General features: G+C 41.4%; 1 protein-coding gene across 1 annotated transcript in view; it reads right to left on the reverse strand.

Annotated features, from left to right (window-relative positions):
• The window catches only part of VIPR1 (vasoactive intestinal peptide receptor 1), a 103,492-nt gene that overhangs the window by 18,198 nt on the left and 68,338 nt on the right, over positions 1 to 16,956 (reverse strand). The window contains exons 5-6 of the mRNA XM_057398922.1: positions 14,230 to 14,330; positions 12,203 to 12,335 (exon numbers count right to left, since the gene is read on the reverse strand). Coding sequence (XP_057254905.1) covers positions 12,203 to 12,335; positions 14,230 to 14,330 — 234 coding nt within the window. The remainder of the gene's footprint in view (positions 1 to 12,202; positions 12,336 to 14,229; positions 14,331 to 16,956) is intronic.

A 16,956-nucleotide genomic window follows, 5' to 3' on the forward strand; every position in this document is an offset into this window, starting at 1 on the left:
CTGAGGATGTTTTGCTATTTGAGCAATTGCTACCACTGCAGGCATTTTTTGTTTCACCTGGAAAGAGGGTATTTTTATACATAATTTTAAGCACGCAACAGTAACCTATTCCAGCCAGGGATCCCCTGCAGCATGAGGATCTCCTGCACTGGAACAGATTTGGATGCACTGTCACACCTTACAAAATAAAACATGGTATTTTCTTGCTGCCTGGCCTTCTTGCTACTATCGCCAAAGATACCTAAGTTTAAACTAGACCAGATTTTTCTACAAGAAGTGAAGTTTAGCTGCAGTTTAGTTGACTGCAGCGTTGTTCTTCCATTCTATGCTGTTTAACAGACAAGTCAGTGACACATTTGGTAAACAGTTCTTCCTGGCTTTTGAGAGACCTTATTACATGCAACACTTGGTAATGGGTCTCTACCTTCCTGATCAATTGGATTCAGCTTCAGAATGGTTGTTACAATGCTGGGAAATAAAATCCACATTTATGTTAGATGCTTTGCCCTTTAAATGACAGACATTACACTGAGATGAGCTATTACATCTCATAGAAGACTTTTTTGCAACAAGCAGACCCATTGATGTGTCAGTGTTGAAAAACTAATACAGGCTATGTTTAGAAAAGATATTTTCAGCAGGAAAAGCAGCATTACAGCACTGCTTTTTCTATTCTTGCCCTTTCATTGTCTCATTTACAACACCTTATTTCCCTGTGTTTCTTCCGGGATCATGCCTTGCTGATGTCCACATAAGCTACAGAAGGACAGGGATTTACTATGCAGACCTTTGGGATATTCCCAGGCATTTTAAGGGTTATGAAAATCCCATGCTTAGATGGCAGAAGTCAGCCCTGTAGGAAGAATCCTTGCTGACATAGCAGGACAGGGAAAAAAATGTACATATCGCGCTGTACTGTTGTCCTAAAAGGCTATTTCCTCAAATATAGACAAGTCTTTGAAATAAGTTCTATTATTTTCACATCTGTACCTGAAAATCGTTGTCCTGCTGGTCATGGTGTGTTTAACATTCCCTGAACATGGGTGTGAATGCCTGCCTTCTGAATAGGACCCAGGCCTATGGCTCTCAAATAAATGACTTCATTTCAAATGGAGGTGCACTACTCAGGCCCTCAGACAAAGCTGCCCTGAGTATACAAGTATTTATTGCTTAACAAGGCAATAGAGAAGGCAGAAGATACCACACTTGCTTTGAAAGAGAAAGCGACTTCTTGTGGTCATTTTAGGGCAAATATTTAATGAGCTGTTGATACTTAGGAATGTCCACTGTGCTTTCAACAAGGAGATGGATGAGTGGGGAAAAAGCACGTGGTTGGTTAGAAAGCTGTTGGGATGTTGAAATGTACTTAGTTGAAAAGCTGGGCAAAAATTTTAGGGTGTCAATAGTGGATCAAGTTGAGAGCTTCATGGAATGATGAGGAAAGCAATCAAGATACCCATAGCCAGAATGCAGCACAGCATACATGTGCTATAGCTGCTGTGAAAAATACAGCCCAGGTAGGAGGTGAAAGATCATAGGAAGACTGCACTCAAGATTCAACTAGACTTTCTGAGAAAGAGGCAAGAAAAAGGGACATGAAGTTGGGAATAACAAGACCAAGCAATAGCCTTACCAGCCTTCTTCCCTGTGCTTAGTAGCACTTTGTATACTAGCCATGAGAAAAACTTCTTTCTCCTAAAACTGATGAAGTGAATACCTGATAAACCTAGAAAATGCAGTTCAGATGCTGGAGGAAGTAATTAACTCAGAGCTGAATCTGACAATACATTAAATACATGTATGTCATACTTCTCAGTGATAATAACTCTGCTTGAGGTACCCCTGCTCATTAATAACTGCTAAGGATTGTCAGTCTTGACCAGCTGCTGAATTTTTCTAGCTCAATATAAGCAGTGTAGCTGGACAGGAGTCAGTCTGAGGTTTTGAGGTTGGTCTGAGGTTGGTCTAAGGTTGTGACACACAGAGCCAACACATGTTCATGCATCAGCCTCCTGTGAATGCAAGAAAACTCTATCATAAAAGGTCAATCAACTTCACAGACACACTGCAGTCATCACAGAGCACCACTGCACTAACGTAAGCCTCCCTTGTCTTCCTTATTGGGAATATGGCGTGTTACAGGTTTAGGACTGGGGTCAAAGAAAGATTTATATCAAAGAAGTATAAAAGGGCACTTGAGTGATCGGGTATTCTCCTACCTGTCATAGCTGGGAATCCCCATCATGAGACCTGACCTGTCCCTTTCCAAATATGACCTATCCTGTACATGGATGCCAGTGCTGTGCAGAGCCCATGATCTCCCCTTGTACCCTTAAACTCTGTGGCTTCATGGCATGGAATGTTAGTGGCAGGACACCAAGCCATATTAAGTTACCATAAAGATACATTTAAGACATCATATGCAATCCTGGGCAAAGCTGCAGCTCCTGGCATTATTTATGAAGTTGGGACAGTGCCTTTGGCAAAAGCATGGGCTCAGATTTGCCTCAATCAGTCATGAAACTTCAGGAGGCTTCAAAATTCCCTTTAAGGTACTTAGGTCCTTTAACCAGGGCTACCACCACTGATGCAGGAGGAAGAGATTTACACAGAGATTTCTGCAGGCCTCTTTGACAGCAGACAGATGACAACTGCTTTCTCAGTGACAGATTTATCCTGCACTTTTCCTTTATGCTGCCTAGAAGACATGACCTATCTGAAGGGCTAGCTGCTGAGTGACTCATGTTGAATTTGCTCACAGCAACAGCTGCTCTTCTCCCCAGCCTGGTCAAGGAGGCTTCCTTCACCTTATTTAAAAGCTTTTTATAGATCCCAATCATGATCCTGCTACCAGGATGAACCTGGAAGATGGGGTACCACTGAGCAAGCACAGAGATGTTGAAATTTAGGTCTTCAAGCCCAGGCACTGGCCTAACTCTGTATTTCCATAAATATAGAGCCATTTTAGACACTCATAATCACGACTAAATTCAGGAGTTTCAACCTTGAGCTGATTCCCTCATGCCTAAATTAGGTTTAATAGCATCCCAGGTCTTATTCTGCTGAGATGTCCACCTTAGGCAAAGCATAATGTTACCTGTAATGATGACATAATAACAAACTAATTGCTCTGCTTGTAAGATTACACAGTATGATTAATTCCCTGTCTAACTGTCATGGCACTGGAATTCATACAACTGACAAATGCCCAATCATATCATAACCTAAATACTGTACAGCACTGCTCATAGACATGCGTTGTCCGTTAATTTTCGTGCATGTTAGAGATGTCAGGACAGACTTAGTTTTCAAATACTTTTCTTTTTTTCATGGGGTATTACTCCATTAATAAAAGTATTAACTTTTATTTTACAGAATCATAGAATTGTTTAGGTTCAAAAAGACCTTTAAGATCATCGAGTCCAATCACAAACCTAGCACTGCCAAGTCCGCCACCAAATCATGTCCCTAAGCACCACATCTACACATCTTTTAATTATCTCCAGGAATGGTGAGTCCACCACTTCCTTGGGAAGCCTGTTTCAGTGCTCGACAACATTTTCAGTGAAGAAATTTTTCATACTATACAATCTAAACATTTCCTGGTGCAAGTTGAGGTGATCTTCTGTTATCCTCTTACTTGTTACATGGGATAAGAGACTGACCCCCACCTTGCTACAACCTCCTTTCAGGTAGTTGTAATGATAAGGTTCCCCCTCAGCCTTCTCTTCTCCAGAATAAAAAAAAAAAAAAAAAAGAAAAAAAGAAAGAAAAAGAAAAGAAAGGGGGAAAAAAAAAAATAGAAAAAGAATGTTAACTTATCCTTAGCACACGAAACCTTTTGTGTAACAACAGAAAAAACAAATTAGCAACAAACAGGACTGCCTGGCAAAACGCCATCACTTCTATTTTTTCCCTCTTTTCAATTGCAGTTGTAGCCTGAAGTCAACAGGTTAGCAATAGAAAAGCCCCATAAGGTTTATGTTCTACCATGAAAGGAAACTGAGGTCTATTCAAATAAGAAATCTCTTCCTAAACCAATTGGATGCCTTTGACTTCTTCCTTCCTTCTCTATCATGGAATCTGACAGGCCAGTAATTTCAAATGATTAATTGCTATATTAATGGGTGTAAATTTTCCTCGAAGATTCATGGAGACTTTGGGTGTTGAGGACTTAACACTATCTGTGAGTAATGAAATGTGATTAAAGAAATTCTTAAAATGCTGTTTTGATAATAACAAAGTGGCCTATGATTGAGGCATATAGCCTTCAGTTCGTGAGGGCCTAAGTTACCAAGCCAAGAGCCTCGGTTACAGCAATTTCTCATCTATTAGGAATTATAACAAAGACCTGCATGGGAATAATAATCTTATATCTTGATGATGGACCCTTCAGCTCCTGCTGCCTTCAGGGGCTTCAACTGTAAGTCAACCCTACAAAAAGTACAGTAGATGGATTAACATAACTGATTTCACAGTTGCCATCTACCTCAGGTACAGGGATAAGAGGCCTCAAACACACATTTTCTCTGTTAACATGCTGCTCTGCATTTGTGGTGCCCCAGAAACATTATGCAAGAGTGCTCTTAAGCCCTGGCAATAGCAAATTAATTCAATTTATCTTAACCTGCTTTCCTCTAGGTCACAATACATTGCATTTTCATGCGCCCATCAATTCCTGAAAGCACACACTGGAATACCTACTCCATGTCAGCCGTCACTGGGCAATTTATTAAGCCATTATAACCTGGAGCTTTTTGATTTGTTGCCACTTTCATAAAGCAGAAATTCTATTTCTAGACTTATGAGCTGTGCTGTATAGCCATACACATGCATACACAGACTATTTCAGCAAGCTAAGTCTTGCCTGTTCACATCAAGACTGTTGAAGGATGGAGACATTAGGAAGAACCTATTGGGCTCAATCTCCATCTCTCTTCCATGTACCAACACTTCCACTTGTACTAGGGCTGGGCCACTACTGAACATGGATAAAGTATTCTTTCTCTGGTTAGAGTGTCACTTCTCTAGCTATAGAGAATCCATCCACCCATATGAACCCCAAAGTCCCATGAAATAACCTCGTTCTTTCTTTGTGCTTTCACCTCTTTAATGCCAGCTGACAGCTCACTGAAAATAACAAGGAATTTAAAAATGTGTCTCTGCCAATATGGAAGTTACATGAGACAACTTCTATTTTATGTGCCTGCAACACAGCAAAGCATAGCAGGGTCAGATCCTGCACTTGCAGAAACCTTGAGAACTCCATTAAAATAAATGGACCTGTATCAGCTTACACCAACAAAAATATGGTCTGCACGACTGCACTTTATGCCTTGCCCACTTCCCATACAGGCTTCCTCCAATACAATGTTATCTGTTGAATTCAATAGGAAGCTCTTATCTGCTTTGTCTCACATAAGAAGCAAGTTTAAGTCCCATGACTGTACCCTCAAGGCTATTTAAGCATTTCTCTTCCACTGATCTTCACAGGGGTTATGTAACTGTCAGTCTTTGAGGTACTTGGCCTTTCTGTTTTGTCTCCTAGGAATTTCTGGGGGCAGTGTGAGTATTTCTCAGATGGTGATTAGCTTTAGCTGCTCTAGCCTCTGCATCAGATGACTCAGAGTTGAGTTTAGACATAAAAATAAAATTATCTTAGTAAATGGGGTAACAGTCCCTATTTCGTGCTCTTCAATCACAGAATAATGGCACTTCTAAGCACATCTTCAGTGATAAGGCAAGTCAACCACAAGGCAGCAACTACAGAGAGAAGGTCAGTGGAGTTTTGATAATGCCTTTCCTCACACTTATCACATTTTCTTTCATTATTGGCAATACACACAATTGCTTTAAGGTGCCAGCCTGTGACTGTGGCATTGCTGTGTCAGGGATGATGGTCACTTAATGAAAGTTCCTGGTCCAGAGTTCTTCCACAGTCCTTCTGCCTTCACTCCTGGCTTATTGCTGGCAGCAAAGGAGAAGGCAAGGAGATAACTCATCCAAGAAAAAACGTGCAAAACCATGTTAGAGTTTGGTGTCTGTGGTCTAGGCCTTCTCAAGGGTTTCCTGACATGAGCAGTTCAAGGAGCAGAAGGTGCATAAACTCCAGATACTGGAGGAATGGATCACTTCATCCATGCTCTGTGGGCCTGACCTGTGGCAAGCTGTCAGGGAGGGAGCCCAGCCAGAGCTACCATCAAGCTCACCCTCCTGCTTTCTGTTGGCTCTGTTGTGGGACTAGTTGGTGAATATCTGTGTAGGGATATCCATGCTGGACAACAGATGGCTGAAATATTGCACTTTTCCCCTTCTTCTCCCACTTTTCTACTGAAAACTCCATCTCTCTAAAGCAGAATTCCAAACCCGTGGCACAAAACTTCACTTCCTAGCCTGGCATCCCTCCAGCACCACACATGCAGTGCCTAGCTTCATCCCCCACTGCCATCCATCCTTTCTCAAAATGCTGATGTCTCACCTTAAGCTTCTCTGACACTTAAGGTTTCCTTCACTCTCCATCACTGCATGTTCCTTTCTTCCCCAACTCAGATCTGAAGACGTCATTTCCTTCTTATCCCACATCCTTTCAGGAGAGCTTCACCTCCTAGCACCACAAACCTTCTCCCAATCCCTTTTATTCTTTACTTGAAACTGCCAGCCCCGACTACAGTTGAGTCTCTGTGCAGAATAGGATGAAAAAAAACAAGGCTTCAGGTGTGGCAGCCATAAACTGCTATCTCACCAATACAGAAGTAACTGCCATCAGCTCCACAGCATTTACCTGCATTCAGGTCCTCTCTCTTCGGCATGTATGAGATGACTTAGGCCTGCTTTGTAAGTGTCTGTAGGGACTTAGACAGGTAGATGAATTATGTTCAGTCTAGAAAAGATAACATGCTCCTGGATTGGGTATTGCTGGACAATTTCAAAATCCAAGCAAGAACATTAAAACACTCTAGGTGGACAGTTAGTCCATTTCCCATGCTGTTGGCTGCTACTGGCCTTGGGCAGTTAGCATCCCAAACCCCTTATTTATAGCTTCTCACTACTTCACACACCCTTCATTCACTGAACTTGCTGCTAAATCCTAAACTGCACAGTGGCATTGATTTTTGAAAGCATGGTTGAGGCATGTAGCTTCAGCACCTTTGTCTCCTCTTCCCACCCATTCTTTGGTCATCTCTAAAAGTGTCTCAGTACCTTAAAGTGCTGGTGTGATATTTGAAAGAGAACCAGCAAACGTACAATGCCTTCATTCCTCCCCCCAGTTTCTTCCATTGTTTTTTACTTCTTTGTATCATTTACAGGAACTTTCTCTAGGTTTTCATTTTTCCTTCCCCTCTGTCATTTGTTTTGCTGTAAAACTTACAAGTTTGTAGTGGTGATCAGCAGATATGGAGATATCACCAGGTATGGAGATAACAGCAGATATGGGGATAATATTCCATAGAAGTTTTCTGGCAGATGCAAGCCTCAATCTAAAGTGATGGTAAAAATGTAGACCAGGGAGATGGGTGTGTTAAGTCTGCGTTGTGACAGCAATTTCATTGCAACACCCATCTCCTGAAGCCAACAGGAACCATTTGGCTGGATTTCACAGGAATTTGTGGACAGGGTGTGGTGGTTCAGGTCAGACATGAGTGGAAGAGCACAGTGAGAAACTTACACTTCACATCAGCAGTGATCTTTGCTTTGCTTCTTGTGCTCCTCTTTGGTATGGGACACCTTCCACTAGACCAGGTTGCTCAAAGCCCTGTCCAACCCAGCCTTGAACACTGACAGGGATGGGGCAGCCACAACTTCACTGGGCAACCTGTGCCAGGGCCTCACCACCCTCACAGGGAATAAATTCTTCCTAATATCCAATCTAAATCTCACCTTTTTCCGTGTAAACCCATTCCCCCTTGTCCTATCCCTACTTGCTCTTCTTTATCCCAATACTCACTCTGAGGAACATCACTTGTCACTCATCTCCACTTTGTTATTGAACTATTATCACAACTCTTAGGGTGTAACCATCCAGCCAATTCTTATCTATTGAGTGCTACATCCATTAAATTCAGGCCTTCCCAATTTAGAGACAAGGATCTTGTGCAGGACAGTGTCAAATGCCTTGCACAAGTCCAGGTAGGTTGCGTCAGTTGCTCTTCCCTTATCCACCAACTCCGTGGCACCACCATAGAAGGCTACCAACTTGTCAAGCATGATTTGTCCTCACTGAAGCTGTGTTGCCTGTCACCAACTACCCCCTTATTGTCTATGTCTCTTAGCATAGTTTCCAGGAGGATCTGCTCTGCAATCTTGCTGGGCACCAAGGTGAGACTGACTGGCCTGTAGTTCCCTAGGTCTTTCTTTTTTGCCTTTTTAAAAAAAGGGGTTCCAGTCAGAAGGAACTTCACTGGCCTACACCTTAATTGAGCAATTGAAGTGCTCAGTTCAATCTTTCTACCAGTTTTGCTGTTTTGGGTACTATGTTTCACATCATGTTCTCCAGGGAGAGAAGGGAAGGGGAAGACAAAAAGTGTGGGAATTCCAAGACAGAAGAAGGTCACTAGGCCTATTAAACTAATGTGAAAAACTGAAACTTGTAAGGAGGTCCCTTGCGTCTGGCAATGAAAAAACAAAACAGAAGAATGCCAGCAACTACTGGCTGTAAAATGGCACAATTTCTCATGCAGTATATTAATCGCTGGATGCAGCAAAGCCATGGGTAGAGAATTTTCCATTAGAAAAATATATTCCATTAGAAAAATATATTAGACAAAATATATTCTGAATGAATCAAAATTAATAGTTATTGAAGAGGTTTGAGTGGGTGATTTCACAGATCCCTTCCCATTTCTACATCTGAGTGCTTAAAGCCCAGATTGACTAACACACTTCCGTATATGCCTATTCTTAAGCAATTTAAGACAACAGGATGACTCAGTTACACACAGTTACAGACATACTTTATCACTGAATGCATAACAGAGAAAGTGGTTTTGGTCTACTAACGACTATTGGTACCTCAGGCAATATGCTGTGTGTATCACAGCCATCAGACTCCTCTGCTGTTCCTACCTCTCTAGCAAATTCAAGGTCCCTGCAGTTCTTTGTTTTCCACTGGAAAATCCAACAGTGGGTTTTTAGAGGGCTAGCTTTCTCTGAAGGTCAGTCTACATGCTTCTGCATGAGCCAAGGGATCCCCATTTTGCCTAAGAACAAGCCTGGTTGATTTGGGCAGCTGGGGAGAGGAGAAGGTATGAAGGACATTCGTAGAGGTACTGCTGTTGAGATTTTCTGGTGCAGGACAAAAAGCCTGGGCCACGTTATGCAGGTCCTGGGATCAATGATCATTTAAGATACATTTTGTTATGAAAAAAAGCCTTGCTTGCCAACTCAGGGCTTCTGCCCCATGAAAATAGGCTGAATTTTTTCACTCATGCAGCAAGACTTTTTCCACTAGGAGTGGGTTTATCAAGGGATAAGGACCAAGGAATTCAAGGAGGCTACAGGTGCCACACATCACTCTGTAAACATCACCCAGAGCATGGTGTGCATTCTGTTTCACATGATGGTTCAGTGTTGCCCATCACATGTATTTTGGTTGCATTATCCCTGAAATGCTTATAGCCACATTCTCAGCCTCTGTGGCCCATAGAAATGCCCCCAAAATTTCATTTTTTAGGGTGTGCATGTTGAACTCAATGGTAATCAAAACTATCTGAATTTAAAATGGCACAGAGTTAACACTGTAACTGAGCTTTCCCACGCTAGGTAAAATGAAGTGAAAACGCAAAGCTTATGAATAATTTTTTTTTTTTATTACATATACACCTACATGTAGCAGAGTTCCTACTTGATTGGAGTACTGACACATTTGTTGGTGGAAAGCTTAAAATATTTTTGTGTGCTTGGTGCATGAAACGTAATTTTAAGTCTTATTACTGCAACAGGCAATGCCAAATTCAGGAATTTTGTCCCTTCACCAGAAAGCCTGGGAGAGACCTCTGTCCATCTATAGCCCTGAATCTGTTCCAAAACAGGGGTGCCTTTATCCTTTTTTTCCTTAAAGGAACTAAGTGCAGTACTTTCTCTTTTAATAGAACATTATTATAGCTTTGGTTGTGACCTTTCCTGAAGCAGCACAGAAGTGAAAGCATTCAGTAAATTGAATTGTTTGTTCAAACCTCTCCTCAGACTGAATGAGCTCAAGGCCATACCTACCTGTTATACATAAAATCTTCAATAAATTGTGTATTAGGCCCTGGGTATATGAACTAGCACCCAGGTCTCCCAAGTTAAAACTTTATCCTGCAAGTCAAAAGCATAAAACATCCAATTATTTACCCTAACCCAAGTCAACCTAACCCAACCAACCCCATGTAAACACAATGGATTTTATAACTATTTCCGCAAACAGATGAATATTAGGAGAGGCATTTTGACTGCATTTCATGTAGCTACTTTTTCCCCTATGATCTAGAAGGTTCTCCAAAATGTTGGGTCAACATGAGTACAGATTTTGCAAGGGGTACACTCAGCATAGTGCAGCAGAGACAGATTTGTTCCACATAGTTTTATAACCGTTGTGCATCATTCAGCCATTCACCCTGAGCTGGCATTTAACATGAAAATCCTCTGATAGGGAGAAATTCACACAATGGTGGTAGCCATGGGTCTGCCAGAAAGCACACTAGCTTCCAGGAGCTGTGGGTTCTGAAGGCCAAAGTCCTGTGTTTATATACAGAAGTGTTTCTGGATGGACGGTTGAAGCAAATATTTCTCACACAGCTTTTTTCTCACACAGCTTTTTTGCAGTCATGCCTCAGTCACAACCCAGTGGAAACTCTTGCAGGGGTGAGAGGTTAGTTCAAACTCCATGGCTCATTGGGTTCTTGGCTTCTCTGCCCATTAGCATTGGCAGTTATCTGTGGCAGCAGACAGCGGGAAATTGATTATTCCCATTTATATTCCACTCTATTCAAGGACCTCCACAATAAAACTGCAACAAAAGCAAACTACTGGTAATGAACACACATCCCAGTGAGCCACAGAGGGCAGGAGGGGCAGGAACGAGCAACAGAAATGCATCATGCTGCAGATATTCTCAGGGAAACGCTGGGAGCAGTTGATATCAAGTGAGAGGTGCTCAAGCAGAAAGATCATGTAACAGCAGGGATGGGACTCAGGGTAAGGGTACAGAAAGGCCAGAAGGCAAGGAAGAAATTGGATGGAAGAGAAAAGTGAATCTTTTTCTGGTGCTGCATGACATAAAAAAACAGGTCTAGAAAGGATCTGCTGGACTGCTGTGCTGTGATGTTCTGATCACATCTCTTTATTTTGATGACTTCAACTTCCTGCCTGAATTTATTCATGACCAGTGTCCCCTTGAGTCAATATGGCCTTTAGATAAACAGCTCTTCTCTCTCCTTAATGTTTGCTCCAGCTGATAGCACTGAGTTTGAAAGTGGAAAACACATCCCAACTCCTTTATTCCCCTTATTTATCATCTGAGTTGGGAAATCTCACAGTTGCAGACAGCTGGTGTGGGGTACAGATCCAGATGAAAACCAGACAGTGATGTCTACATATAGGCTTCCTGCCTAAGCTCCTACAGAGATATGGGGACTGCAATCAGTGGAGCCCAGAGAGCCATCCAAATGCAGGTGCCCTCTTCAAAGTGAGGTGAAGCACTCTCCAGACTCCAGTGAATGTATTAATTAGAGCTTGAATGACTATGGTTGCACTTTACACACATAGCTCATGTATAGGTACTTACCCCGTAGATGCCTAAAGTATCTGGATCTGACTCCCACCCTCACTGAAGGGAAAGGTTTTACTGAATCCCAAAACACAGGACTGAAAGTCTCCTTTGACCAGCATGTCCAAGAAATTAGCATGGGACTGGGAGATGGACACAGGACTGACAGGAGGTCCAAAATCTTGTAGAGTCCCAGTTGTGGGTTTGACCTCAGAAGACCAGATGCCTATAAACTTTTGACCCTGCTAATTTATTTTATGCCTTTTCCATACAAATTAAACTGCAGCAGTAACACTTTTGTTTCTTTTGAATGAGAAAAAAAAATAAACCCATGAGATCTTCTCAAAGTACTATCTTATACACATTTGCAAGCTAATTTTTGGTGCATTGTTTTGGAGGGCAACAGAATAAGGGCAACAGAATAAGGTGGAAACTTCAATGCGCATGGCTACTTACTGAACTCACAAAGCAGTGTTCAGATTCTCCACTTTCAAACAGGATGACATCTTTTATGAAGACTGCGATGGCTCTCATTATAAAGGACATGAAGAGGTGCATATGAATATAATTTCTAGTACAGTGTAGCTTTCTGTTGGGAAGACATGAAATAACATTTCTGAACAGCAAGGCTTTTCAAAAGCATTATTTATTTCTTTATGTTTCTTCTCCCAAGCCACCAACAAATGTTAGAAACCCTGAGACAGACTATGTTCTGATGTAAATCACTGTAAATCCATTTAAACCTTTTTAAATCCACAAAACATGTGGCAATCCATACATCTGCAGCGGTGTTGCTGCTTTTCCAATTCTCAGAAAAAAAGGTCAAAATACAGAATGATAGAAAACAGGTCCATCACGCTGCTCTCCACTGGAAAAAGAAATGTTTTTGACTGAGCAAACTGCGCTCAGGATACAGGTCTGTTTTCTACAGAATGTCTGTACTGTAATAATTCTTTTCATAGTAAAATATTTCTTCAGGAATAGAAACAAAATCTTAGCAGCTGCTACAAAAATTAACACAGGCTTTCTGGAGCAATACAAAATATATTTTTATTTAAAAAGGACTCATTATTAATGATATTGAGGACACCACCACTGTTTTTCTGTCCCTTGCCCACTAATATTTTGAAGACTAATGCTGATCAAGTAGGCCTTTTTTTCAAGCGAGACTTTGTATCAGCTTAAGAGAAAGGCCTAATACTCTGGAAATAGGTAATTTGTACAGTCATCAGAACCGTAACAGACCTCACTCAGGAACATGATCAAATTACCACCTCTTAATGAGTCACTGTGCATTGACAAAATTTATGCTGTTAATCTCTGACAATGGCAAGATAATGTGACCGAGCTGAGTCCTCTGTGCTTGCAGGTGAAGGCAAGTCAAATTACGCTGTTTCCAACAAATCGAAAGTGTGAACCCAACAGTTTCACCAGCTCGGCTGGCACCTTGTACCTTGCTGAGTTGAGACAATTTGCCTATGTGTCTGATTCATGCTTCCCTTGTAGGAGGAGTGGTGAGAGTGCTTGTGCTGAGAAAAGCAAATATCCTGAAGGTTAAAGCCAATCTTTATGTAAGTGTGAGAATAACCCTAGAACATGTGTTATTTCCTACAGCTTTCTCTGGGGGTGATGTCTGACCAGGTTGTTATAAATTGGACAACCAAATAGCACATTTCAGGGAAGCCACTGGAAAGTGGCATAAGGAGATGGAATCACACCTAGAAGTTTCTTCTGTCTCATGGAGGTCTACTTCTTGCTGTTCTCCCTATATATAAACAACATTATAATAGGAGATTATCTTATATATATCTTCTTCTTTGGAGGCATCCAAATTTAGATGCCTGAATTTATTATAAAAAATAAAGACTGAGGATTAATTCATTTGCTGCAATCTAGCCATCTAATGCCATTCGATATGCTGTAGAGTATCTGCCCATCAATCCATACAGGCCTGGTCCTCCTGAAGGTGCTGCATTACAGTGCCTCCCTTGTGAACACCTCAGAGGCTCTAGCATACCTAGAATGGCTGTGGATATCTATGTCTTGCCACAGAGCTGTAGCAGGAAACATTTCTGAAATAGACTTTGGGAGGTAGTTTTAGGGTGTGATCACCTGCACCATTTTTAATACCAACTTTAGTAGGAATGCATCATTCCATAGTAGCCATATATACCATACTGACTAGGTCTCTGTGGACTGTAACAATTATGTGATAATGGCCTCTAACACAGAGATCCATCGCATAACATTAGTGAGGTGAATCCCCCCATAATAATTGGATTGGGGTTTTAACTCACACAAAGGCCACAAGCAGCATGCCAGATAACTGTGGTACCGAAAGACTGAGGAACTTTTCTCCCTTGCCCAACTGAGATTTAACAGAAGTCCTTTACATTCGTCTTACTCACAGCCTGTAAGTTAAAAGAGCCACTATGTCCTCTGAGTCATCCCCTTACCTATGCCTTTTTCACTCATAGTCTTACCTGAAGAGACATAAAATGATCATAGCAGCTGTGAGAGCAATGAGCGATAAGGTATGTCCAATGGTGTAGCCAGTCTTGACAGTGCCATAGAATGCCGTTTGCTAATGTGAAAGAAAGAAACAAAACATGTCTTTCAAGGAGCTGCCAACATGTATTCCTAAATACACCATCACTGAGCTTTTATTAGCTTTCTTGGTGAGACAAGGAAATCACCCTGCTACAACTCCTTCACCCTTTAAAATCACATCCGATAAAGTACATGACCCAAATACCACTGGTATGAATATGAAGAATGAGTTTGGTTGAAGTAGAACTTGGATCACTCCAAAACCAGGTTAAAATGTATGCAGGGAAAAATTTATGCAGAAAGGAGTCTGATTTGACACTTGCAGAGACAGCTACATGGTTATAACCTTGTGGAACAAGAATGACCAATGTTCACTCAAACAGTGCAGTGACACATTAGCTCTGAGGTGGTGAGTATGATGAACTTCAATCTTGTTAAGGAAGTTTGAAGACAGGACTGGTCTGGAAATTGGTTTGCTTTTTTCGAAGCTAGACATTGTGTTTTCGCAAGTAAAAGCTTAAAATTTTCTCAATGAAATCACAGGTATGTTAATTCAGAAATATATATTAAGTTGGAAATTAGTTTATGGCTTTTCTCTTTGAAAGCACATAGAGGGCATCTCTGAGCATGTGGCACCACAAGACTTAAATCCAACAGGGAATCCTGGTCTAAATAAAATGTGTAAGTAAGGCAATGAAACTCCAGCTCTCCTAAGGTTCTCCAGCAACCCTCTGAATCAATGTATTTCAGTTTTCAGCTTAAAAAAAGGGCAAAAGATCACTTAGTATTTGTTTTTATGAGTTTCTATGAGCTAAGTTTTTATGAGATTCTAGCTCAGTTTGTGGAAAATCTTATTTTTCCAGGCCTTGATATATCCTCCTCTGCCCTCCTTGTCACTATTTTCTATGAAAAATCCAAACAAAGGAACTGCAAAGAGAGTTTAAACAGAAAATCTAAGACCAACCTTGCTTGGGGAAATATTCTTTAGTAACAGGGAGGGCTGACATTTTTATATGCTATTTTCATAGGCCTTGACAAGTAGTAGGTACTTTACAGAACCAGTGAGGCTGAGTAGTAATCCTCTAGCATTTGCACAGCCATCTTGGAGGGGTGTTAAGACAGCGCTTTCAGAGAGTGCAAAGGCTACGCTGGTCATACCTCTGTTGCTTCTTAGACCACAGGTATCAAAGATGGTTAAAGGCACAGTGTCTTTACTACCCCATTCCATGAATCCACATCACTAATAGCTTTAGGCCAGTTACTGAACACAGAATTCATAGTGAGGGTTTCAGGTCAATTTATCTACCTGATCTTGCCCATATGATGCCAGGATGCTGCCATGGTGATGGAGTCAGCCAAAACGGTATGGTCACACCTATGTCTTGTTTATCTGCACTGCATAAAGAGACTTGCACTACAGAAAGGAACAGTGGAGGTTCCACCTTTCTACCCCACTGTCTTGTAGATTCCACTCAAAGCTAACTACATATAGTCTTGTTTCCAGTCATCTTTGAGTTTGAGATCCCAAAGGCATCTGAGACTTTTCCAATAAAATCAATCAACTTCATGCTGATTTTGTCGTTTTCCCATTATTTAGTTTCCTTCTTGATCCACAGAAGTGTTCCAGGAAAGACCTGGCCAGCAGAAGGACAGAGCCTGTGGTAGGGGACCGAGTTTGAAGAAAAGGTTGTTCCACACTGTATTTAGGAAAGGAGTGGAATGGGGGAAAGGAAATTAAGAGGTATCACAGGAGATGCTGATGGCGGGCTGGTAGATGGAAACTCTCAGTGTTAACACAGGTATAGACAGGCCTTTTGCTTCTTTTGAGTTACCCACAGAAGCAAGTTATGCTCAGAAAGATCTTGGTATTTTTTTAACAAACAACTCCCTGATTTATATTTTACAATGACCAAACCTTCCCGTGTACAGAGATATGGCTGTGCCTTCAGCTTTAATGTAGGGGTCACCTCTGTTCTGGAAACAGCAAATACTGACTTCTCAGTCTTCATTTGTACTTGCTAATGACAATCACTTACTATTCCACAGGTATTAAAGCAGAGAATTCGACCCAAGATCAAGAATGGAACTGGAATTTGAGTTCAGGTTACTAAAATATTCTTCCTAGAAAAAAGAGAGATCTAGAGAAGTGAAGGAAATGCATACCAGGATGTCTGGGTTCAAACTGTGGACCTAAATTGATTTACAGAATGAAATTAGGCAAATTTCTCTCTGACTTCTAAAAGCCCCTGCTTAATACAATTAGTTAGGGTACATGTTAAACTGAGATGAACTGAGAATTAGCTTCCTTGGTTGTCTTGGTTCCTTGTTCAGTAATCTCTACATTTGTGGCTTGGCAGCTGAGACTAGAATGCAAAACATTTACATTTTTAAGAGAAAAAGAAAAGAAATATTGATATCAAGTCTTCCAGCAGCCCTGTACCCAAACATGTTTTTGGTTCACATCATGTAGCTTAAAGTCATCTGGGTGCCCTCTATAAAGTAAATGCAAAGAAGTCCCTCTGGAGAGAAATTTGGGGTGAACTGACCTCTGGAGATGTCTATGTTCTTCACCATCTTCAGACAGAGCCCATGGGGACATGTGGGGTGCCCCCCTTTTGACTGGATGCAGGCACACAAGGCACAAGCTGTGCATCATGTCT

The sequence above is a fragment of the Pezoporus wallicus genome, unplaced genomic scaffold, assembly GCF_028554395.1.
Source record: "Pezoporus wallicus isolate ANWC-B61680 ecotype Strahan unplaced genomic scaffold, APGP_CSIRO_Pwel_v1 contig_3487, whole genome shotgun sequence".
Taxonomy (NCBI): Eukaryota; Metazoa; Chordata; class Aves; order Psittaciformes; family Psittacidae; genus Pezoporus; species Pezoporus wallicus.